Source organism: Budorcas taxicolor, chromosome 2 (assembly GCF_023091745.1).
Source record: "Budorcas taxicolor isolate Tak-1 chromosome 2, Takin1.1, whole genome shotgun sequence".
Taxonomy (NCBI): Eukaryota; Metazoa; Chordata; class Mammalia; order Artiodactyla; family Bovidae; genus Budorcas; species Budorcas taxicolor.
The window spans coordinates 67,728,129-67,754,526 of NC_068911.1; the positions used below are offsets into that span (position 1 = coordinate 67,728,129).

The 26,398-nt window shown below is 41.8% G+C and overlaps 1 protein-coding gene across 1 annotated transcript in view; it reads right to left on the reverse strand.

Moving 5' to 3' along the window:
* The window catches only part of MAP3K20 (mitogen-activated protein kinase kinase kinase 20), a 167,998-nt gene that overhangs the window by 8,025 nt on the left and 133,575 nt on the right, over positions 1 to 26,398 (reverse strand). The window contains exons 13-17 of the mRNA XM_052653665.1: positions 25,730 to 25,760; positions 25,493 to 25,632; positions 21,718 to 21,780; positions 20,430 to 20,522; positions 2,288 to 2,404 (exon numbers count right to left, since the gene is read on the reverse strand). Coding sequence (XP_052509625.1) covers positions 2,288 to 2,404; positions 20,430 to 20,522; positions 21,718 to 21,780; positions 25,493 to 25,632; positions 25,730 to 25,760 — 444 coding nt within the window. The remainder of the gene's footprint in view (positions 1 to 2,287; positions 2,405 to 20,429; positions 20,523 to 21,717; positions 21,781 to 25,492; positions 25,633 to 25,729; positions 25,761 to 26,398) is intronic.

Below are 26,398 nucleotides of genomic sequence, written 5' to 3' on the forward strand. Positions count from 1 at the left end.
TCCCACAATCTTCTCTTTTCTCATGCATCTCTCAGTTGTATCATTAGATCATTAACTCAAGATTGTATCTGGAAGACTTCTCAGAAAGCTTTTTCACAATTAAGAAAAATCCTTAACAATCTAAGAAGACCCTAAAGTGCTTTTTCTGAGTGCAGGCAGTGGCTGGTTTAGAGGTTTCATAACCACTCTGCTTTCTGGTTATATCAGGATACCCAGCAAAGTTGTGGGCGCAAGTGAAACTGGGGGTGGGTGGGTCATTCCCCAATACATTGAGATAAATGAGTAATGAAGAAAGCCTATGCTTTGGGTCCTATTTTAAGTGAGATGAAAGTGGTCTTTATTAGAGGTGAATCTCCACACTTTCTTCCCACCCCCCAGCCTGTCATTCCAGATTTAAGGTTGCAAATGACTGGCTGACCATGAGATGGGTACAAAGCAAATTTGGTAGAGATTTAACTGAGGTTTTTTGTTTTTTAAGATGAGAAAACAAAGAGAAATTTATTAGCATTTATACCTCGTGTATACACGGGAGATATACCCAGGGAAAAATGAGTAATTTAAAGAATTCAGGATTAAATGCCATGTTTATAGAGGAAAGGGAAGAGGGAGACATAGGCCCCTTGGAGGAGAGAAATTGATTTTTAGGAAAGACTATGGGCTCTTAGAGGAACAGATGGGAGGCAAGAGTTAGTGACAAAGTTTGTCTAGGTGTGGAGCCAAATTCTAGTCTCTCTTGGGACAAGAATCAACCTTGGTATTTTTTTCTTTCCTTAATTAGGATTTTTTATTGTTTCCATTGATGCTGAAAAGTCCTACAGATTTTGAATGGTCCAGCCCAGTCCTATTTTTCCCCATAAGCCTTGTTAATGTTGGTGCATGATTTTGCAGAAGATACAGTTCCCCTGGAATGCATATATAGCCTTAGAGCAGAAACACCTATGTTTAGTTTTATAACTCCACCCTGTTATTTTTGCTCTGAGTGACTTCCTTCCGTTAGCAGGCAGTGACTTGCTTCTCAGTGACAGTGAAGCCACAAACAACCGGCGGCAACCAGAGACAGCACAGGTGGGCAGGAAAGAGAAAGTATGTGTGTGTCCAGGCTCCCAGACACCAAAACACAGTCTGTCCCAGCAGAATAAGGGAAAGGTGAAAGCAGATCATAACCTTTACAGATAACTAACATAACTTTCAGTACACAGGGGCAATCCAGCAAAGAATATCAAGTCAATCTACTTGCATATGCTTGTAAATTAAAAGTGAAAGTGTTAATTGCTCAGTCATGTTTGACTCCTTTGCCACTCCAGGGACTATAGCCCGCCAGGTCCTCTGTCCATGGAATTCTCCAGGCAAGAATACTGGAGTGGGTTGCCATTTCCTTCTCCAGGGGATCTTCCCAACCCGGGGACTGAACCCTGGTCTCCTTCATTGCAGGAGGATTCTTTACACTTGGGTGGTTAGCAATCTCGTGCTTGGGAAGGGAACACATTTGCAAGTCTAATGCTGGGGATTTGAAGGCTCTTTTCACTTCCTCCTTTGTGTCTGCACCCTGGCTTGTTGCTGCCAGCCTCATTTTCTTCCCTGAAACCAAATACGCAGTCAATTGTGTAGTAGAGTTCATGCCTTCTGTGATGTTTAGGGTAACTGTCCTGTTGACATCGTGGTTATTTACCTGAGTGGTTGACCTTCTACAATTGAAGTCTTATATGTATGTTTTCAGTGTGATTATTTTGAAGAGAAGCTAAGCATTTCTCTAAGTCTGTCTTCAGCATTTTAATGGGTGTGCTTCTACTATTGACCTCAGTAGTGAGATACTGTCCGGTCACTCCAGGAATTCACAGGGGTGAATTCAAGGAAACCATGAAGACTGCAGTAGGTGCCTTTTGAATAATCTCATCCCAGTACTTCCAGAAATTCAAGAAATCTTTCTCCTGACAAGTTTTTTAAAGTTTAACATGATCCAAAAATTCAAGGTAAATATTTTCATCATTAGCATTTTCTTTTCTTTCATAAATGACAGAATATGCCTAAAGAAATGTAGAAGAAAGTTTAAAAAAAATTAAACGACACTTTTCTGTAGTACTTTTTGGTTCACACAGCATAAGTGGAATTTTAACAAAAAACTATTATGATCTCAATCTGCTAAATAAAATGTGCCTTTCAACAGCCAGCTTGAAGCTGAGCTGGTATGAACATCATGAGCACAAAAGCATACCACTGGGGTATTTTAATGTCTTTGTTTGATATCTGTGAATTCAAAAAAGCTTTTAAGCCGTAAATAGAACCCTACCTTTGTCATCTTTAAAATCTCTGCATCAGGTAGGTTAGTGTTGAAAGTCACATCTTTGATGTAGGTTATTGCTATTTCATCCCCATCCATCTCCATATACATTTTCCACTTACAGTCCTGGAATTAAAAGAAAAATTATAGAATTTGAGAAAGTAAAGCAATTAAAAAAAAAAACTCAATGTTTTATAACACATGAAGTATTCTCAATGAAGTATTATTGGAATTTTTTTTCTCCTTATCAATAAAATAACGTGAAATTAGATCTCTTTCTATACCTAAATAACCCCCAGGCGGGGCAGTCTTGAGACACCATTTATCTCTTCTAAGTGTTCTATAACAGGAGTTGCAAACTCCACACCTTAAAGGGGCCAGGCAGATAAAAATGAGTAAGGCAGGCAGCTAAGAGCCTTAAATTGTAACCTTTCAAAATAGACCCATTTAATTTACATGCTAAACATTGTAGGGATATTTCCCCACTGACACAAAGTAATGTGGTCTTCCCACTATTTTGAAATATAAGACTCTCTTGATCTACCTTTCACTTTCCCAGTATTAATAATGACACAGATTCAAGAAATAGCTTCATTTCTTCTTAACAGGAAATGTGAGGCTATATGGCAATGGATAATTAGCCCAACCATTGGGTTAGGCATCAGGGGAAGGGTTCGACTCTCTGGGGATCTAAAGGGTAACTGCCCTAAAGGGGCAGCCACCACTCATCTTCTGTTGATTGTTCCCATGTGGGAATATGAGCCTAGTCTTGACAGGTCCTCAAACGTTTCATAAAAAGTTGGATATCTGATTCTTATAAGAAACCTCTTGGTTTTTTAAATATTAGTACATTAATTAAATTTTCAGTAAAACGATGATGTAATGAAAAAGTGCTCTACAACATTAATCACCAGGGGAATGTAAATTAAAATCACAATGAAATCCCACTATACATTTACCAGGTGGCCAAGACTGAGAACATCAAATGTTGGTTGTGAGTTGGAGCTATTGGATTGTTGGTGGGAGTGTAAATGGTAAAAATCACTGTTGGAAAAGTTTTGGCAATTTATTACAAAACTAACCATATATGTACTCTATGACTCACAAATTCTACTCCAAGTATTTACCCAAGTGAAATGAAAAAAGACTTTTATGGTATTCTTCTGAGCAGCTGTATCATAATAGCTAAAGAAAACTGGAAACAGGCCAAGTGTTGATCAACAGGAGAATGGATGGACTGTGATATTTTCATAGAGTGGGATATTACTTAGCAATACAAAGGAATGAATTATTGATACATGCAACAACATGGATAAATCACAAAAGCATTACAGTGAGTGAAATCTTGTATAAGAAAAAGAACAAACTGGGGCTTCCCTGGTGGCTCAGAGGTTAAAGCGTCTGCCTCTAATGCGGGAGACCTGGGTTCAATCCCTGGGTCGGGAAGATCCCCTGGAGAAGGAAATGGCAATCCACTCCAGTATTCTTGCTTGGAGAATCTTATGGATGGAGAAGCCTAGTAGGTTACAGTCCACGGGGTTGCAAAGAGTTGGACACGACTGAGCGACTTCACCTTAACTTAAGGCTTCAATTAACATGAATTTCTAGAATAGACAAAACCAACCTACAGTGGAAAATATTCAGAAAAGTGGTTGCTTTCTGCAGATGGCAATTGACTTGGAAGACACATGAGGGGAGTGTCCAAGGATGCTAATGCTCTACTGATAGAAGTTTGGATTATATTGTCACTGTTGCTTAGTCACTAAGTTGTGACCGACTCTTTGCGACCCTATGGACTGTAGCCCACCAGGCTCCTCTGTCGATGGGATTCTCCAGGCAAGAATACTGGAGTGGGTTGCCATTTCCTTCTCCAGGGGATCTTCATGACCCAGGCTTAGAAGAAACTGCATCTCCTGCATTGGCAGGTGAATTCTTTACCACTGAGCCACCAGGGAAGCTGAGCTGGGTTATAAAGGTGTATGCATTTGTTAAAACTTAAGTGTGTATACTCAACATGTGTGCATTAGGAGAAAGTATACTGATATCTACATATTACTTTAAAATGCATCAAAAAATAAGGATTGATAGATGGCAAAGGATAGAGAGATGTAACAAAACAAGTAGAATAAAATGCTTCTATTTTCATCTAGGAGGTGAGTATGCAAGAATTTGCATAACATTTTTTCAACTTTGCTTTTAGAAAAATGCAGCAATAAAAATGTTGGGGGACAAACACTATGTATGCAGTTAAAAGGAAAAAGAAACCCATGTCTGTGCACCAAATTTGACCTCTGGATCATAAATTTATCTTCTCTCTTATGTTATCAGATAATAAAAGGATTCTGAGAGATTAAGGATAATGTACTAAGTACCTTACACCCCGAAACCAAAATATGCTTTCACACCAGCAGACTTGGAATGTTCCCTGAGCAAGCTCAGACACAATTACTAATGGAAGAACAGGAACAAAGAGACTGTTGAAAACCTGTTGGCTTCAGCAGGAAGCTAGAGGGGTCCTACGTTTTAGGAAAGCTTCTAGGGGAATGGCAGAATCAAGACGGGCCCAGGCCTGAGGCGACGGTCCCTCTTTGCCCGGCCACGTTCACAAGGTGGAAAGCCAATTAGTGAAAGAAAAGTTCTATTCAATAACATGAAAACCTTGCTCTTGGCTAACACAAGTCAAATTAGTCGCTCAGAACTGACAAATCTCTCAGTATTTCTTTGTTTTGGAGCCACTGCTACCCTGGCAACGTGAGCCCTGAGATAACTGGGCAGGAAAATGACTCTTTGGAGTCATGATTACTCTTCTCTGAAATAGCAAGAGCCTCCTCAAGTCAGTGGCTAGAATAAAAAGCCTTAGAAATGACGCGTTTACTTCATTCTGTTTTTTCTGCCTTCCAAGTTTTGGAATGAAGTTAGTCAAAAGCACAGTTAAAAGACCTTGAACTGTGGTGCAAATGCCTGACACCCTCTGTTTCACCTCTGTGACCGCAGGCCCCTGCCAATCAGAGACTGAGGGGAGCTCTGCATAGGGAAGGGGCTTCAGAGGGAGCTCAGGCTGGGGGTGCTTACCATGCTCCCGGCGTCTTGCTGGGTACTGACACTGTGCTGTTTTATTTGATACCCATAATGACCCTGCAAGTTAGCTTTATTTTCCCGTCAGGCAATTGAGAAAAATGAGGCTTAGACAGATTAAGGAATTTTTCTAGGGTTCGCTGGCCAAGAAGTGATACAGGTGGGATTAGAAAAGCACAGAGCTGCCTGGCTCCAAAGCTGGAGGAGAAAGCAATAGGGAAGGGCAACTGGGAGGTACAGGACGGACTCACTGGCTGGTTGTCAGAGCTCCAGAGTGGGACCAGCTATTGACCACAGGCCAGAAGGAGCCAGGGAAGACTTTGCCAATACAACCAAAATAACAAGTGGTCACAGGTCCTCCTCTGCAGCTCCAGCTTCTTGTTCCCCAAAATCCAATGTGGAGAAACACGGTCTCCATGTAGGGTTACAGACCTTTGATTTTTTAATTTCTTTTTCTCTTATCTTAAAGCAAGCCTTTTACCTGAACCATAAAAGAAGATAGCGAGAGAAGTAATAAAACTATGATCAGAGAGGTTATAAGACAAGAGGGGCATTATCCATTCATTAAAAAGTAGGTACTGGTGGTTACAAAGCTGGGAGAGAAAGAAAGGAAATATGAAGTGGTCACCCAAATGATTAACTTAATGTGTTAAGGTAGTGGTGCTTTAGTTGCTAAGTCCTGTCCAATTCTTGTGACTCCATGGACTGTAGCCCACAAGGCTCCTCTGCCCATGGGATTTCCCAGGCAAGAATACTGGAGTGGCTTGTCATTTCCTTCTCTAGGGGATCTTCTCAACCCAGGGATCGAACCTGCATCTCCTGCACTGGCAGAAGGATTCTTTACCACTGAGCCACCTGATAGAACTCCTAGGTATCTTCAGGGTATCTATGATTTCATTGTTCCTTAGTTAAGAAAAGCAATCTACAAATGAAGTAATAAAATTCTTTAAATTTTACTCAGTTTTAAATTACCCATCTTAATTTTTAAAAATTAAAATCTACTCATTTTAAATTTTAAAAATGAAGGTATTCCTGGCATTTTTGTCATTTGGTGAGCCAGAGGTGTCCAAGAGCATTCTCCACAACTCCCAGGATTTAAACAAGTTATTGAATTCCACAGGACTCAACCATGGATGGGATGCTGGGGAAGAAATTCTTAACCAATAGATCACTGAAAGGACCTCATATGAATGAGGTGAATTAAATCATCAACAATATCACTAAAGATAAAAATTCTACATATTTATGAGCCTAACATAGAATTTTAAAGGCACAGTTGCTAGCTTTTTAGTTTCTTGCTAGTGACAGGAACCAGATAGTGGGAATATTGGCTCTGATTTAAAAACCACTCAATTTGCTAGGGAGAGCTATTGATTTTGGTTTGATGTGAATGATAGAAATGTGGGTATTGATATTTGAATCGGAAACATTCAAGAGTCGTTTTGGATGTCAGTGAACAACTCTCCATCCTGACTGGCAGAAATCAAAAGCAGACAGCTCTCTTCTCTGAGAGCCCATGGGGGCCTTTAAGGACTCCTTTTGGGAACACATTTCACCTCTGGCAGTCTGCAATGGTTCTGTTATTCACTCACCTGGTTTAAGGTGTTGGGGAATCCTATTAAAATGGAAACAATATAGAAAAGTGTCATACACTGAGCTATTATTAGGGGAGGTGAAAGATCACAAGTTTAAAGTCCAACTACCCCAGCTGGAATCCCAGTTCTGCCACTTTCCCCCAACCTCAGCCAAATTATGTAACCCGTCTGGATCTGAGTGTTCTTTATGAGTGGGTTGTTGTATTTTGACTAAATGAGATAATGTAAACAAAGTATTCAGCACTGTGCCGGAGCCAAATTAGGAGTTCCCAAAGATGTAATTACTTGGGGAAGGGATGGATTGGGAATTTTGGATTAGCAGATGCAAAGTACTACATATAGATTGAATAAACAGGGTCGGCTGTATAGCACAGAGAACTATATTCAATATCCTATAATAGACCATAATGAAAAAACATGAAAAAGAATTTATATATGCATCTATATGGGCCTTTCCAGGTGGCGCTAGTGGTAAAGAACCCACTTGCCAATGCAGGAGATGTAAGAGATGTGGATTGCAGGTTCGATCCCTGGGCCGGGAAGACTTCCTGAAGGAGGCCATGGCAACCCACTTTGGTATTCTTGCCTGGAGAATCCCAGGGACAGAGGAGCCTGGAAGGCTACAGTCCATAGGGTTGCACGGAGACAGACACTACTGAAGTGTCTGAACATACAAACATGTATATTTCCTGTACGGCCGAAATTAATACAACATTATAAATCAACTATACTTCAATAAAATAAAAATATTTAATATAAAAAAAGAAATAATTACTATTGTGGCCAATATTGGCCACCAACAGAGCTCCAATTTGTTATTACATTAGCCAACCTGTCCTCTAGCAGCCATCTAAGGGAGCAGGCCAGAAGGTGAGTGAGGCAGGAAGGTCCAAAGAGTGTCTAGAATAGAGACCTTGCCAGAGAGGAGGCTGAGTCAAAGCAGCTTCCTTGGGCAGGAGTTTGACCCAGAGGACACTGACTAACTCTGGTGCCAGGGACTTTGTTGGAAAAAAGAAGGTGTAGCCAAGTGGCAACTTAACCACAACTGCCTTTATGAAGTAAGTAGAAGTAGAAAAAAACCTCAGCTCTTCTTACATTGATGGATTCGATAGCACCAATTCTGCCCTTTCCAGTTTCAACAGATCTGATGTGGCCCTCCTAACAGAAACCAGCAGATTGCCAGAGGGACAATGGCTATGAAATGTGATGGACAGAGAGAGCCTTATCTTGGATGAGGAAGGGAAAGCACAGAAGGATAAGTTAACTCAACCAAGATCACACAGAGCAAGTGGTGGAGTTCAGAACTAAACCAAGTAGACCTATTGTGCTATGAAGAGTAGCTTTCCCCTCAGACTTTTCTGAATCCTGTACTTTCCTTGTTACGGGTTAACAAAAGTAAGAATTATAGTCCAGAGGAGTTCCACCTTCCAAAGTCAACAAGTAGTCCAAATTATCTTGCGGGGTCTTTTGTAGGACTCCCAGGCAGAGACTGAAATCCTGAGTCTCCAATAAGTCCAACAGAGCCAGTTTCCCTCTCCTTTGTTGAAAAAGACCATTGTTAAACGTGAATATGGTGCCATTTCACTGTCTGTAAGCTCCGTTTCTTGACTGATTGGGCCAGAATCCAGAATCACAAACACTTCCCTCCAGCCCTGGCTTAGGCTTCGTGACTAGGGAGGACTCCCACTTTCCAAAGCAGAAACAACCTTCTCCCTTCTGTTTGCACAAGTAAAATCACGGGGCAGGTCCTGACTACCACAGTTTCATTTCATAACTAGATTCCCACCCAAGAAGATCCCCACTGTTCGAATTTGTGCCCTGGACATCTCTGGGGAGTGCTAATTACTAATCCATAGGGGAAGGCGGTGGAGCAGGAGCAGAAGCCTGGGAAGTCCTCCACCGGGGCTGAAGAGCAAAACCTCTCTACTAGCTAGAAAATCTGCCCCTCAGGGCAAACCTACAAGATGTGGGTGACATTCTGTTGGGGAGAGGGGAGTTTTCACATTGGAAACTGATGAAAAAAATAATTCCGTTGAGCTCCCAGGATATGTACCATTTATCTCAGCAGCTGCTGAAATACCTGGATAATTTTAGGAGCAAGTATGTGGTTAATGGAGGATGAGAAAGCATTCCATCTGAACTGCTTCTGCATTGCCAGTTACATGAAAAATTTTTCTGAATTAAGATTACTGGCCAAGTAAAACAGAAACTCTTACACTGTGAAGATAACGTTCTAAACAACACTCAGTTAATGCTAAATTAAGTATCTCTTTGTGAGAAATCACTATTACATTCTCTGCAAGCTGTTTAAAATTCTTTGGAGTCCTAGGCTAATACATGTGATTCTAAACATAGACATCCCTTCTCCCTCTCACAAGAAAAAAAAAAAAAGGAAAGAAAGAAAGAAGGAAGGAAAGAAAAAGAACTCATCAGGATAGAGGTAAAATTTCTAAATAGACAAAGTGATTGAAGTTAGCACAAAAGTTATACATAAAAATTATATTACGTTCTGGGCAATTCAGAAACAATGATCTGTCTATTTTTTTTTCCTACCTAAATCTTATCACAAACATGAACATTATAGGTAAATCTTTAAAAATCTAGGAGCAAGATTATTCAGGACGTTAGAGGAAGAAATAGACCTCCACATTGAGCTTTCAGGCTCCTATAGATATTTATCTGAAAGTTACAGATATAAAAAATTTTTTAATGTATTTTTTATTGAGGTATCCGAGGATGAGATGGCTGGATGGCATCCACCGATGCAATGGACATGAACTTGGGCAAACTTCGGGAGATGGTGAGGGACAGGGAGGCCTGGTGTGCTGCAGTCCATGGGGTTGCAAAGTGTCAGACACAACTGGGTGACTGAACAACATAATTTGCATACAGTAAAATGTACAGGTTTTTAAGTGTACAGTTCAATGAATTTTAACAACTGTAAACACCCATGTAATTATGCAAATGGGCTTCCCAAGTGACTCAGTGGTAAAGAATCTGCCTGCCAATCCAGGAGACTTGGATTCCATTCCTGGGTTGGGAAGATCCCCTGGAGAAGGAAATGGCAACCCACTCCAGTATTCTTGCCTCAGAAATCCCAGGGACAGAGGAGTCTGGTGGGCTATAGTCCATGGGGTTGTAAGAGCCGGACATGGCTTAGAGACTAAACGACAACAAATTATCTAAACGGTAAGATATTCCACTGCCACAGAAAATTCTCTCATGCCCCTTCCCAGTTGACATCTCCTCCACAACCAGAGGCACCCACTGTCCCGATTTCTACCACCATAGATTAATTTTGCCTGCTATAGAACTTCACAAAATTGGGATTTTTATAGCATGGAGATCTGTAGCAAGTTCACTTAGCTACACGTGGCATGCCCAGTCAAATGGAGGAGATACAGGTTTTTAAAATCCCCATGTCCACCCTGCCCCCTTCCCCATGACCAGAGAAAAAGTAAAATCCCACTGGAGAATGCCCAAGATTCTAGCAAAGAGGCCCTTCCACCTTAAAAAAAAAAAAGCATCTACTGAGGACATATTTTAAAATCTAAAATACAGAGGTTGAAATAAACTTTTTAAGATTCAAGAGGGAGGAAAAAGGGAAAGAGTTACATAGCAGGCGACTGACTATTTTGAAATGTAAGAAGTCATACAAGATGAAATAAAAACACGATAGAAATGTTGGTCATGCTGGTATTAAAAGTAGTAAGATGTTGATGGTTTAGGCCTCCGAAGGCTCCTTTACATGCATTGCTATTATCTCGCTTAGCTGCTGGAACCTGCTGTTTTAAAGGCAGGAGAGAAGAACATCCCATGATAGCACCTGGGTTATTTATCATTATGTATAACCCTGCTACACTCTATTTTATTATGCTGCCTTTAAAAGGAAGATAATGCAAGTATGGTTAATTTGCCTCTCTTCTTTATCTATACAGTGTCGTGACCCATCACAGCTTTGTCCCACGAGATTTGTTTTTCAACCCCAAAGAAATCCACAAGAAACTCTCCCTAAAAATTCCATTAATAACCTCTTTCAGCGCACATAGGTTGCAGGGTCTGGAACTAAGAATGTTTTAATCTCTCCAGCAAAACAATGTCTCATAATGATGTACAGGACTATTGCTGTACTGATGAAGAATCATACATAATTCAGCACCTTTCACTTGGCACCACTGTGATGTCCTCATTAGCCGTGGCTCACAGTGTCTGTCAGATGGTGTCCATGCGAACGCAGGCATTATATTGTCTTTGAGATGTGCAGCTGCTTCCATGACACTGCCAGTATATAAAAACATGACGCCAGTTTGTTTTATTTAGTGCTAAACCTTCCAGTTTGTAAAAACAAGGCTGACACAGAGCCTGACATGAGGCAGTGAAAATAATTAGCTCTCATTTTCTCAGCCTCCTATTTCCTTCTCCCTGCTGTGTTCTCTTTCCACTAAACCACCACATGTCAGTCGAAATGGGAGGCAATTAGTGGGCTCATTTCAGTCCCCACAACTGTGCTGAAAAGAAAGTATTTATGATGGCACAATGAACAGCTGAAAGATTAAATAACATTTGCCTTTTGAAAAGAAAATGACTTCTAGCTAAATGGGCAATTTTTGATTATTCTCAAACAAGCTTAGAGTAGTTGGTTTTTAAAATACAAGAAAGGAAAATGAGTCATTTTTAGGTGAAAGAATCAAATAAAACTTGACACAGTAATGCAAATAACTGATGTTTTATTGCAAAATATGTAAATGCGTTATACCCTTAACAATGGCTTGTGTCTAAGGTCAGGGCAGACCGGTGCCAACTAGACACCACTGGAGATATAAGGTTGTTCTGTTGCCTTTTGGGGGGTTTTTATTTGAGTTATGGATGGAAAAAAGACTTTAGGGATGGTGCTAAAATAAAGTGAGAAGTCAAGTGAGGTACACTTTCATAGGATGCATTATATACTTGACTACCTAAAATGGTGCAGATGTTAGTTGACATAATTGGAAAAGCCTTTTTTATTTACTTATTTTTAAACTGTATTTGAAATTGGAAGGTACTAAGTATTCATCTCGGGGAAAAAAGAATGGTAAATCTCCTTATTGATTTTTTAATAATTAAGAATCTATTCTGTCTCCAGCTGGGTTTCTTAACCAATACAGAAAGTGGCCTGGCTTACCTAATTACTGCTTAAGCTGTTAATACTGCAGAATGGGCTGCAAATAAACTTTTACCCAGGACTTTTACTCAAAATACAAGAAACTTTTACTCAAAATACAAAAACAGCTCTTTTACCTACTTACTTCTCCTGCCTCCTCCCATGTCTCCAGAGATGACTCCAAGAAATACATTTTTTTTTCTTTTTTCTTTTAGAAATACAACTTTTTGAAAAAAGAAATAACAAGATTGTCCCAGTTAGTAGGCATTACTTATTCTCAGTTCACATCTTAATGTTGATGTGGTTGTCATATATCTTTGATTTTCCAACATAGTGCTTTTTAATTTGACTTCAAATAATCTGTCCTTTTACAGTTGATTATTTCCAAGATCTAAATTTTGGTTCAGGATACACAAGTCACTGTGAGTTATAAAGGCCTTCTCTCTGCAGATCTGCAGAGACTTTTCCAAACCTGCTTCTAAAAGCAAAGATCTGTTATTATCAACAACTGTGTCTGTCATCATGGAGTTGCCAATAGTGGCTGTTAGAGCCATTTTAAAAGGCAGTCACAAATTTAAGTTTTGTTTCTCTGTTTCTATAATTATCTTCTTATTTTTTACAAACTCACATCCTAAGGTATGATTCACACACTATGGTCAGTGTGGCTGTACGAGCCCACAGCCAGCCAAGGGGATCTAAGCCAACAGTGGGTTCATGGGGAGCTTGGAGCTCTCTGAGCTAACTACACGTTTTAATATAGCTGGAAACCAGCAGTAATATGTTTGTGATTTATTTAAACCTATGCTTCAGCACGCATGCTTCCTTGCTACTCATGATTTTGAAAGGACCACATAATCTCGATCAAGAAGACTAAAGAGTTATCCAGTCTGTGCTGGGCCCAGCCCTCATGAGCTGATTACTTTCATCTCTTCTCAGCTTCGAGTTCGGTGAGGTCAGATTGGCACTTTGAAATTGGCCATGGTAGGAGTATTGACGCCATGGAAAACTGCAAACACTACAAGTCAGGGCTGTTTTCTCCATTTCCTAGACATGTTCTGGCACACCATTTCTACACATGACTATCAGTCCATCAGCAATGATGTACTGGACACCTCTCCAGTTTTGTTTTAGTTCTATAGGAGGCTGCCTGGCCTGTTTGACAAAGCGTACAACCAATGCCAATCAGAAACCAGCAGCAAGTCACGTGGTCAAATTCTGACCTGTATTTGTTCCTTTGCTGTCAATTACAACTTGTATTTCTTACAGAGCCCTACCACTGCAAGGGTCTATACCGAGGAGTACAAATGCGTCCTTGCGTACACGTATCTTTATCCTCAAAAATAGTTGGTCATGGAAAATCAACTTTCCTACACCGAATTTTTCATAAATGCTAGACATATCAAAGGAAGGCAAGGCACTGCCTTTCAGTTCTGAAATTACAAAAGGTGTTGGCTTTTTACCTCCTTACAAAATCCTTTTCTTTGTGCTCTATTTTATTCATGTTTATCTATCCATTTATAAAAACTCTATAATGGGGGGGGAAAAAAGTCCTATTTGACAGTTTTTGATATTTATAGTGCTTTGAGAAAGGGCCCGGAGATTCAATTAAGTTTATTAAATGCCACATTTTATAAGCAATCTAATAAAGATGTAAAAGCACAATAGTGAGTGGGAAGTATTTGTAAAAAGCAGCATTTTTAACCCAAGGATGAAAAAACCAGAGAAGCAAAACTATTGAGTGAATTTCCTGGGTTGGGGAGTGGGAGAAAGGGGCCAGGTGCTCACAGGGATAGGTGGAAGGAGGGAGGGGGAGGGGACGCGAATGTCTTCTGCTCTGAAGTGTGCTGTTAGTGCCGCTTCCACCTTTTCCAAATGTCCCTCTTGTTTTCTCTTTCTGGTTTGCTTGCCTCTTCAAATGCTGCTGGAAGCCTGTCTAATTAAGGGTCTGCTGGAGCCAAGGTGTCCTTCCCCAGGCTTCTCCCCTAAGCCCATCTCTTCTCTACCACAGGGATCCACTTAGACTCATGGAATCCCAGCTTCAATCAGGTTTCCTTGTCCCATGGGGGAGAAAATGGACTAAGGACTCAGGAGCAAAGTCTATGACTGTCCAGCCCTCACAAGGAATGGATGGCTCCTCGGAGAGTCCCCTCCTAACTCTGCTTTTGAATTTTTATGACACAGAGTCTCAAAAGGAGCTCGGTGAGAAAACTGCTGGGTAATTTGATAGTTTATTCCTTGGCAATTTGAGAATCAATGCTCCTGACTGGCGAGTTGATAAGAGATATAATAAGAAACTCTGTGCACCTGAATATTCCAATAAAAAGGGTGGTTGCCACCCTGGGGAGTGCACGAAGCTGCCTGAGATTCTGTAAGCCGCTTTCCTTCTGTAGCAAGTCAAGGGCCTTAGGTTACAAAACACAAGGCACCTTCCACATGAAACAAAAATAGTGGTGGTTTAGTATTAAATGACCAAAAAAAATGTTTGCCTTTTTACTGCCAATGCACCTATTTTGGGGACTGAATCTGATGCTTTTCAAGGGCTTTCCTGGTGGCTCAGCGGTAAAGAACCTGCCTGCAGTGCAGGAGCTGCAGGAGACCTGGGTTCAATCCCTTACCCGGGAAGATCCCCTGGAGCAGGGCATGGCACCCCACTCCAGTATTCTTGCCTGAAGAATTCCACGGACAAAGAAGCCTGGTAGGTTACAGTCCATGGGGTCGCAAAGAGTCAGACATGACTAAAGTGACTTAGCATGCATGCACGCATGATACTTTTCAAAAAGAAGCAGTGTGACATGGTGGCTGAGGCCTTGGGCTGGACCTGCCCCTAACTAGGTAGGGGCTCTGGGGGAGGAGCTCTTCCTCTCCCCTCCTTCATTTCCTCCTGGTCTAATTCATGGATACTGCTCCCTGTGAGGGTGAGTTATAAGGATCACACCAGAGAAATGTTTGCAGAGTACTTGCCACAGTGTCTGGGAGAGGTATGAAATAATAATTATCATAAGCATTTTAAGCACCTCGCCCAGGAAACCTGAGCTGAGAAAGACCCAATTTCTGCCAATACCACTGTCAACTTCGCGGCTGCCTCAATGCACAGTTATTTTACTCTGTAGAAGTGGGTAAATGGGTGAATCTCATTCTCAACTTCTTATTAATTTAAATTGTCAGGAAAGCCTTTGGTCCAATTATCTCCTCTGCCAGGTTGTCTCAGAAAAGGAAAGGAAAAAGGATGTTGGTTTCATTGGTGGACAAATTCTTGAATCACTCACGGTGCTGGAGTCTGATGAGGGCCTGGTCATCTCGAGAGGTGGGGTCACAGTCAAGGTATCTGACTAGCAAAGACTGAGGTCACAGTCAGGGGCTCTGACCACTGCAGCTGGCACAGGCTCCCAGATGTGAAAGGCTTTCCTTGGTTTGGTCTCACTGATGCTAAAGCTGAAATCCCAGTACTTTGGCCACCTCATGCGAAGAGTTGACTCATTGGAAAAGACTCTGATGCTGGGAGGGATTGGGGGCAGGAGGAGAAGGGGACGACCCAGGATGAGATGGCTGGATGGCATCACTGACTCGATGGACGTGAGTTTGAGTGAACTCCGGGAATTGTGATGGACAGGGAGGCCTGGCATGCTGCGATTCATGGGGTCGCAAAGAGTCGGACACGACTGAGCGACTGAACTGAACTGAACTGATGTGCCATAATCCATCTGGTTGTAAAATGAAGCTTGAAAAAAAGAATTTAGGCTGAGTTTTTGGACCATAAAAGTTGACAGGTCTAGCTGTGGTACATATACACAATGGAGTATTACTCAGCCATTAAAAAGAATACATTTGAATCAGTTCTAGTGAGATGGATGAAACTGGAGCCGATTATACAGAGTGAAGTAAGCCAGAAAGAAAAACACCAATACAGTATACTGACACATATATATGGAATTTAGAAAGATGGTAATGATGACCCTGTATGTGAGACAGCAAAAGAGACACAGATGTATAGAACGGAATTTGGACTGTGAGGGAGAGGGAGAGGGTGGGATGATTTGGGAGAATGGCATTGAAACATGTATACTATCATATAATAAACGAAGTGCCAGTCTATGTTCGATACAGGATACAGGATGCTTGGGGCTGGTGCACGGGGATGATCCAGAGAGATGATATGGGGTGGGAGGTGGGAGGGGGGTTCAGGATTGGGAATTCATGTACACCCATGGCAGATTCATGTCAATGTATGGCAAAATGAATACAGTATTGTAAAGTAAAATAAAGTAAAAATAAAATTAAAAAAAAAAGTTGACAGGTCTTACAAGGAAAGCATTTGTTTTCTACATATATTTGTATAATTGTGGATAAGGCCATATTTCCATTGTTTCCTCTCGGTAGGCCAGTTACTGCACAACAAACCAATTTTAAGTGGTAGCTAGTCGGTGGTCCTTCTCAGAGGCAGTGGGAAAACACAGCTACTATTTTCATGATAAAGTCATTGTAATACATTATTCCCAATAGCTGCCTTTAGAACACATCTTTCATTTTAATTGTTTGGAGAGAACTTCCAAAGCCTCAATGTTCTCATTTAACTTATTCCAGTCATGGAGATAGGGGTAAAGGCTGCACCTTTTCCATAAAGATGGGCTTATGGGAACTCAGTTAATTGGAAATCTTGAGGATGTCTTTTTCTCTTGGGTTCCACCTTGAAGGGTCAATGTAACAAGGTTTTCATGTGGGGAATTGAAATAGCAATTTAAAGCACATTTGTGAGGAGATATTTCATAATGTTAGGATATAGCCTAGCACATAATTGGGTAATTTAGATCTGGACACTAATTTACTTGAGGATTATTTTGTGAATGTCTCCAGATGGCTTAAATATCTTGAGCCAGGAATGAGAGCAAGTACATGTTTAATATAAAGGTTATGATGAAGATGTAATTTTTGGTTTCAGCTCTATCCTCTCCTCACCCTAGGCTGGTAACACACTTTCTCTAATCAAAAATGACAACACCATGTGCCTTATGCATCTCACAGAAATGCCAAGGGGGATAAATGAGGTGACAAGGATGAAATAACTTGAGCTCTTCGGAAAGAAGGACTCTCTAAGCCTAAGTTTTAAACATTATATTCAGAAAATTATTTGCAAAGGACCATGAGCCTCTTCAAACTCATATTCAAAACATCCCTTCCAAAAAAGCTTTTCCTGGAAATTCCCTGGAGGTCAGGACTCCATGCTTTCACTGCTGATTGAACTCTTGGTTGGGGAACTAAGATCCTGCAAGCCACACGTACAGCTAAAAAATTGGAGGGAGGGGTGCGGAAAGCTTTTCTTTTCTTAATTAACGGCACCCATTCCAGTTACTTCTTTATACTTTTAGCACCTTGGTATTACATTTGCACTGTATATTTCACTTTTCATCTATTGCATTATAATGCCATCTAGCCAGCTGCTCACCCTAGAAACCTGGGCACCATCCTGGCTCCTCCCTCAGACCTCAACTCCAGTCGGATCAGTTCTTTGGATGCATGCACTTCCATGGTGCTTCCAGCTCCTGTCTCTCTTTACCTGGTTGTCTCTTTGCCATACACAGGCCTTTCTCAGTCTGTCCTGAATGCTTTCCAATTCATCCAGCTCATCTGTGCTTTTGAAAGATCATTTAAAACATAAACAGAATCCTCTCTTGTTCAGTCGCTGTCATGTCCGACTCTTTTGTGACCCCATGGATGATTTCCCAGGCAAGAATTACTGGAGTGGGTTGCCATTTCCTTCTCCAGGGGATTTTCCTGACCCAGGGATTGAACCTGTGTCTGGTACATTGCAGGAGGATTCTTTACTACTGAGTCACCAGGGAAGCTTCTCTATGCCATGCTTAGCACTCTTGAAACTCCTTAGCTTAGCACGCGAGTTAGCTTAGTTCTCTTCAAACTCCTTACGCCATGCTTAGCACTGTTCAAACTCCTTAGCTTAGCATGCGAGACAGTTCTTTTTCTGGTCTCCAGTTACCCCTGTGGCCTAAACTCTCACCATTCTATTCTACCCACCCTATGCTAAGTTGCCCCAGAGAGAGCGAGGTTTGAGTTGTGAGCTCTCATAGAAATTAGCCCAAAGAAGAGCTGCCTGTGTTTTCCTAGCTTCTGAACTTTTGTACATGCTGTCCCTTTTGCCTTCAATGTCTTCTCCCTAACCTAACAGTTCTTGATAGATTTCAAATTTTAGTTCAAGCATAACCTCTACCATGAAGATGTCAAGATCCTCCTTTGAGTCCTTTCTGCACCCCTTTCAGGGCTCATCCACTGTGCTTTCACTGAATGATGTGCATGATATTGTAAAAATGCATCATTCTGTATTAAAACCATTCATTGATCTTGTCTATTTCTTCCCACAAACTATGGGTTTCTTGCAAGGCAATGCTATACTTTTAAACTTTGCATTCTGAGCATCTAGCAGAGAGCCAGGCACACAGTTGGTCCTCGGTAAATTTCTGCTGAGTGGATGGATATGGATGAAATTATTATTCTCCATGGGTGACCAAGGATCAGCAAATAATCAAAAGTTCCAGTGACTTGAGGCCGTGTGGATAAGCAATGACGCAAGAAGTCTATATACTATCATGGTCAAAACCAGACTACTGTATTTGGTCTTCAATATTATTGATAGCCTCTGATTTTTACTATGTGTGTATTAACAAGTCATTTCTTTGTGAATTGAAAATAATTTTCTTGGCTGAAACTGCTCTTGACAAGTCTTTTTCAAGAAAATTCTTGCCCCTTCTTTTACCTCCTACAAGCCATAAAAATGTTTAAACACAGAATACTCATAAATTAAGTCCCATAGAGCTGTAGATGCCAAAGAAGGCAAATTACAATGGGTAACTGATTTATCACCGGATGGTCCTGGGGTATCCACAGGCACAGACTCTCAGGACTGGAAGGGCCCTTTATTGCTGGAGAGGCGCTTACTTTCCTAGGCCCCTTTCTAAAGCTGCTTCTATCCACAGGAATGAATAGACAGTGATCCGATCACAGAAGAAGAAAAGCTTTCCTACACCAGACACCTGGAGTCAGAGCAGCTTTCACTCATCCAAGTTCTGTGGCCCAAACAAGGAGCCTAAGATTTCCATTCAGCGAGAGCATCAATATACCTGCAGTGGTGCAGGTGAAACACTGTCAGGTGTCTAGAAAGAGTATCTTTTGAAGCCCCAGGTGAAACTAACCCCTTGCAACAATTTCCTGTCATTCCCAAGCGCTGGTTCCAGGAATGGCCTGGGGTAAGCAAGGTTTAATTAGTGAGGACCAGTGGGCCAGCTGAGCCCCACCAGCTCTCCCAGAGCAACGGACTCAGGTAGTGAGGAGTTGTATTTACAAGGTCTCTTTGTGGCTTCAAAGGAAAGTTACCAATAGGGCAGTAGCTAAGAGCTTGGTTCTGGGGTCAGAGAGGCTTGCATTCAGATCCTTCTTCTGCTACTTGCTAGCCAGGTATCCCTTGGACAAATTATTTAGCTGTTCAGATCCTTAGTCTCCTTATTTGTAAAATGAGGAGAAATAGCACTACACCTGAGTCCTGCATGCCTGGAACACGAGTGCTCCCTGTTAGTAGCCATGATCACTATTACTAGCCATTCATAGTAATCCAAAGTAACAGAAACCTATTATGATTCCAATTCACATGCCATCTAGCCCACACCATTTCCCCAGATTCTAAAAATAACATCGAGTAGCACTCCGACTGAATAAGAATTGGGCAAAAGTCCTGCCACCCCATTTAGAGCTGATAATTTGGGCTTCCATTTTGCCCACGGTTCCATTCTCGGCGTTGTTCCGCTCTCAACATTATAAAAGTGATTTCCCTTAAAAAACAAAGAAACTGGCAGGACTTTCCAGGCAGTCCAGTGGTGAAGATTCCATGATTGAAAGGTAGGGGCCCTGGGTTTGACCCTGGTCAGGGAGCTAAGACCTCAGTCATGGGGCATGGCCAAAAAATAACATTAAACAACAACAACAAAAACCCCAAAGAAACTGGAATCAGAAGCTGTGACACCAGGAAGCACAAACAATTACTCTACGGTCTGTGCCCCCAACCTTAACCCCCTCCCCTCATCCTCCATGGTTTGCAATGAGTTTCCTTGAGGGTTTGGGTGGCCTCATACAGGACTCTTCAGCTAGATGAGAAAGATTCCTAGATTGGCTTACAGAGGCAGTTGGCAGCCTTTCAACTAAATTCTATTTTATAAAGTCTATAAATTTACTCAGAATCATGTTACCAGCTGGTAGGGGGTATATAAAACCACTGAATTCCAGGAGAGAAAAAGAGTATATTAGACTGAAATTTATCCAAAGGACTTAAAATGTGATTTACCTGTAGGCCAGTCCCTGGTTTCAAGTGAAAACCAAAAACAAGTTCAAGATTCACTATTTTTTCCTCATTTTCTTCTGGTTCACCTACTGAGCCCTGAAACAGAAAACCAAGCACTGTTTATTTCATGTAGTGTTTTCACCTTTACTTCTCATGTAAAGGAGATGATTTCACAGCACTTCTTTTTCCTTTCTAATCTACTGTTTAATTTCTTTTTTTTATTATTATGCCACACATTCCAATTACTTAAAGCAAGAGAAACGACATATTAAGCCTTTGAGAACTTTGTCAAATGATTTGTCTCATGTACTACAAACTGAATGTCACCATCTTACATTTTTCATAATGCATCTTGTGTTCTGCAGTTTTTCCCTAGAAATGTACTTTGTCCCTTTACCTTGAAAGTTTCACAACACTCAAGATATTTACACCCTATTCCCAAAGAAGAATGCAGTTCCTAGAGTATCTGCAGATGGTGGGCAAGCAGAGAAACAAAATGAACATTTGAGGGCTCAGAGATGGAAAACTGGAATGGTTAGTGAATGAGAAGAGTTCTGTGTACTTCCTGCAAGTATCTACTAATTTTATAACAAACTATGCCAATACCTTTAGACTATATTTAAAATATAATATGTTAAATATGCGGCTTCCCAGGTGATGCTAGTGGTAAAGAATCCACCTACTAAGGAAGGAGATGTAAGAGATGCAGTTTCGACCCCTGGGTTGGGAAGATCCCCTGGAGGAGGGCATGGCAACCTACTCCAGTATTCTTGTCTAGAGAATCCCAAGAACAGAGGAGCCTGGTGGGATACAGTCCATGGGGTCGCAAAGAGTCGGACACAACTGAAGTGACTTAGCACGCATGCATGTTAAATATATTAATACTAATATGTTATTCAAACAATAAAACTCCTACCCCTCAATGCAAGTAGTCATCCAGAGCTTAGCGTGTGAATTCCTTCAGCAGCTTCCATGTTGGACAAAGTTCTGCAGAGCCAGGTGGGAGGCCAGAAGTCCTCACCTGCAATGTTAGCCCTTATGTCCCCAAGCTACTAAGGTGACATGTGTTTTTCTTATCATGACTGTATTGTTAATATTTCAACTTGCAGGGAACAAGGGTATTCAATATATGCACATCCTAAGCTTTGCTCAAAGGGCCTTTTGTTGGACAGATATGATTAAATTTCACTTCAAACAACAGTTCCCGACATTGGCAAATTTAGGTGTGGATGTGGCAGGTGCATATGTCAATAAAAGTTGCATATTCTCAGTAGGAAAAAACCTTCCTTACCTTAATCAGTGGTGGGAAGTGAAACAAGTTTAGGTAATCGTGGGTTAATTTCTCAATGGCTGACTGTAAAAAAAAAAAAAAAATTATTAATGACCTGATAATGCCAAGAAAGGATTAAAATTATTGTGCACATATAAAGACATTCTTTATTTATGTATTCCACAAAATGCCATGGGGATGTTAATATCCAACATCTATTGAGAATAAACCTGATTGTTCAAAGTATTATAGGTAGTTTTACAGTTAATGAATGGAACAGGAAGATATTTTAAAGATGTTAAATCTCAGAGTAAAAAAATAAGTAAAAGCTTTCTTCAAACACTGGTAGAGTACAGTAGTAACAAGTTAATATTCTAGGGTACAGAATGCAGTCATCACCCCGAGTAACCGTGGGAAAAACAACAAAGAACATGAATATATCACCAGAGGCTCCCTTTAGGGCTGAAACCTCACTGAAGGGTTTACTGCCCTGTGTGGGCTTTTCTATGGATTTGTGTCCAAAGCTCTGTCCCCCAATGGAGCACAAAGAACTCTTCAAGGAAAGGAGGACAATTTAAATTATGATTCTATTTCATACTCATCAGGTATAATCCAGCTTTTCTGTGAACCAAACATATCACATAGAGAGTAAAAAAAGTACCAATGTGAGAAAAATGAGATGCATTTTTTTAAGTGAAATAAAAGCCGTTTACACCTGATAATAATCAGCACTTATTGGATGTTTGGCTTTATTCTTTCTACATAGGCTTCCAGGCTCAACGAGGGGGGAGCCAAGACAGGCTGAACAGGACAATCAAATAGCAAAAGGGTAGGTAGGCTGACCGTCCACTTTCCAGCTTTATGATCTACCATCTGTGGGCTGACAGGCTCACTCACCGAGAAGGTTTACAAAAATGCCCTGCCTGCCTCAATGGGAGAGCAGAGCATGGAGGAGTGCTTCTCACCCTCAGGATCGGAGGCATGGGGTGGTGTGTGTGTGAGTGTGAGTGTGAGTGTGTGTGTGTGTGTGTGTGTGTGTGTGTGTAGAGCACTCTGACAAGGACCAGGTGGGCTCCTCCAAGCTGGAGCTCCCTTTGTGGTGTCCCATCCCAAATGGCCCAGCTTGCAGGATCATTTCTTTATCTTCATTGCCTCAAGAGTATAGGCAATATATCCCTTTCTGCAATGGCTTGGCCAAAAAGTTCATTCAGTTTTAAGTAAAAATAAAAGACATTTTTCCTTTTCACCAAGACTTTATTGAACAATGTATTCGCTAACCAAACAAACTTTTGGGCCAACCCAATATATATATATTCCAATATATATAATGGAATCTAAAATATGACACCAACGAACCTCTCTATGAAAACAGAAGCAGAATCACGGAGATAGGGAACAGACTGGTGGTTGCCAAGGGGGCGGAGGTTGGGTGGGAGGCTGGAGTTAGCAGATGTAAGCTATTGTACATAGAACGGATGAACAACAAGGTCTGACTGTAGAGCACAGAGAACTTTATTCAATATCCTATGATAAACCGTAGCGGAAAAGAATCTTTTTTTTTTCTTTTTTTAAAATGAAAATATGCAGGATGCTCCCAGACCTCCCATGGAGAAGTCTGTTTCCATGATCCTTTCCCCTTATTCTTTCCCTCTCATATAAGCTTATTTGTCAGAAGTGCCTGGGACCCCAGCTGAGACTAAGAGAGCATCACCTGTGGGCTGAGCACCCCCAACCCTTCCCCCCTGCCCCCGGGACAGCCACTGTTAACATGGCCCTGGCTTTGGCAGAAGTAGAGGGTCTGCAAACCTGACTTTTGAGACCCCCACCTCTGAGGACTTACTGTCTTTCTGTGCACAAGCAGACTCTTCCAGGAGCTTGAGGGGTGTCTCCAGTCCCCGCAGATGCTGGTCACACCCTTCCTTTGAAACTCAGGACAGACACTCTACTCCCAACTGCCAAGACTCCAAATTAAGAGAAGCTGTATGTACATGTTTTATCTCTTTTCTGGGATGTAAATTCCTTAAGGGCAGGATTCTTTGTTTATTCACAGGCCCAGGACTCTGATTAGCAGGTATCCACTGTATTTGTTGAACAATAATTAGTAAGTCTGGACATTGCTTGCTTTAATGATACCAACCAGCAGGGAGAGAAACTTAGACTGTCCTAGGCTGGGTCTGGGAATATTGAAATCACTGTGGCTGCAAGAGGCAAAGGGGAGCTAGGAGCTTCTTTTTGGCCTCTGCTAAATAGGACAAGATTGACCAGATCTCTCTCTTTGAACCCCGAAACTCCTCTCTCTGTACGAGAGAAAAGAATATTTCCTACTGTGGGCCATCTAAGCCAGCATTGCTTTTCAGGATGGATTTGCCCACAGTCATAGATTAGTTAGTTAGTTCAGCCGCTCAGTCGTGTCCGACTCTTTGCGACCCCATGAATCGCAGCATGCCAGGCCTCCCTGTCCATCACCATCTATGACCAGCATTTGACGTGTATGTGTGTACATGAGGCTTCCTGTCCATCTTCTCAGAGGGAGCAGATGATAGGTTAAGGCTAAGCCATCATCCAAAGGGTGCTGAGGGGCTGTAAGGATGTCTTTATATGGATCCAGGGCCCACAGGATAGGAGTGGATGTGTTCTCTTTGGACCTCAGGGAGATTTCCCTGGAAAGCCTGGTATCAGGAGCCCCAACTGAGGAAAAGGGAATGGTTGTTGGCATGTTGGTAGAGCCTTTGTCACTATGTGGATTTGGAAAAGAAGTTGCTTTTTCCACATTTCCTTCTTTATTCTATCTCTCTTCTTTCTAACTTGTGCCTACCCCTCCATCCACTGACACTCTGGGGTTGAGGTGGTTTGGAGAGCAAATTTGATTTTCTCATAAGATCTCTCTTGAAACACCTCTGATTAATAACAAGGTGCACACAGATGCAAGCAAGTGTGGTTTGGTTTGAGTAACTAAAAAACAAAACATAACAAAGAAACAAAAACCCAGATCTGGTTGTTAAACTACAAAGAGAAAAAAAAAAACAACAACAAAAACAGAGGTTTAGCCTTGAAAGGGTTCAAGACTGCAGTTTTGAGGGGAAATGTTAGGATTTCCCGAGAAGATGAGGGATAAGAATATACCTATAGTGGTGTCTGTTTGGGTCAAAATTTGGAATATTACAGACTGAACACATAATTCCCATGGCTTTGGATGCTGCGGTGGTTCAAGCTTCACTCAGTCTACAGACGTGCTGCGGCATTGCTGGGGTCCCTAAGGGATATCCAGTCTCGCCTCGAAGGAAGTCGCCTCCTATACTGCCTGGGGCTGGCAGCTCTGCCTGCGCACACGGCCTTAGTGTACCTGGCGCTTCCTGCCTCACTGAGGCCTCTCCACAGGCAGTGCCTTGTTCCCAGAACACCTCCTCCCCATGTCCTTCACCTGCTCAATGCCTCCAGGTTCTTCAGCTCTCAAGTCCTTCATAGCTCCTTCACAGAAGCCGTTCCTCAGCCCAACCTCACCTCTCCTTTGTGGCCTTTCTTAAAGCTGTCATGTTAATCATTTTTGCATGGTCAATGCCCCGTGTGTGCTATGCAGGTGTATCCAGGTGACTTCTGCTGGACCCAAAGTCCAACTCTTTTGTTTGGGGATTATGTGGAGGAAGTAGGGGTCCCATGGGGGCAGCAGCTAATGCTCAACTGGTATGAAGTATGGCGCTATGACCGTCAGCTCAGCCTCTAACACGGCACATGACCCACTCCATAGTAAGCGCTCAATAGACATTTGCGGACGGAACAGCCTCCCTTTCTGAGGTACCTTTAAATGGATGATGTGGCCCTTGGAGATGATGCCCATGTCTTTCAAGTCTTCTTCCTCGAGAAGAAGCAGTCGCTTTCCTGTAATGTTGTTTTCCTTAAACAAGCTTGCATACACACTCATCTCTGCTGAAGAGTCACCTGGAGGGAGTGATTAGAAGGCAGAATAAAATTAGATTCAATCACGTCCCAGGCAAAGTTAACTCCATGAATTAAGAAGGTAAGTTATTCCACTTGCCTTTTCTGACGAGCTGCTGAACCCAAAAATACTGTGGAAGAGAGGACACACACGGTTTTACAGATTCATTCATGATCAGTGGCCAGACTTAACAGTAAGACACATGGTTTGTTCAGTGGGTAAAATATGTTTAATTCTTGCTCAGCCACAAAGGGAAAACTGAAGACTTGCTCTTCATTGTTTTAAAGCTTCACGTTTTCAAATTGGAGATATCCCTCCTTTTGGGGATCTTGGGCCCTTGGAGGACTACTGGTTTTACTTCTTATTTGAAACACATTTAAAAATCCTTATGAGAAGATTCTTACTTACGATGCCTTTTCCATTCATGTGCCAGTGGTCCACAGGGGTGTTCAAGGGCCCTGGTTTACCCAGGAATTATATGAAAAACAGGGACCATATGGCAGTGGACAGAAAAATGGATAATATGCATCCTCTGTTCTAGGCCTGGTCATGAAGTAGCTTTGTGGCCCAAGACAAGTTAAAGCATGGAGCTTTCTACACAGAATGAGGTTGGACCCAGCGACCTCAGTCCTCGACTGTCGCTTGGCACATGTTTACCGTAGCCTCTCACACTACCCAGGCAAACGGAGACAGAATGGTGGGGCCAGACCCAGTTCTCTAGGGAGCCCTTGACCCTGGAATTTTATTTAAATGGTTTGAAAACCACTC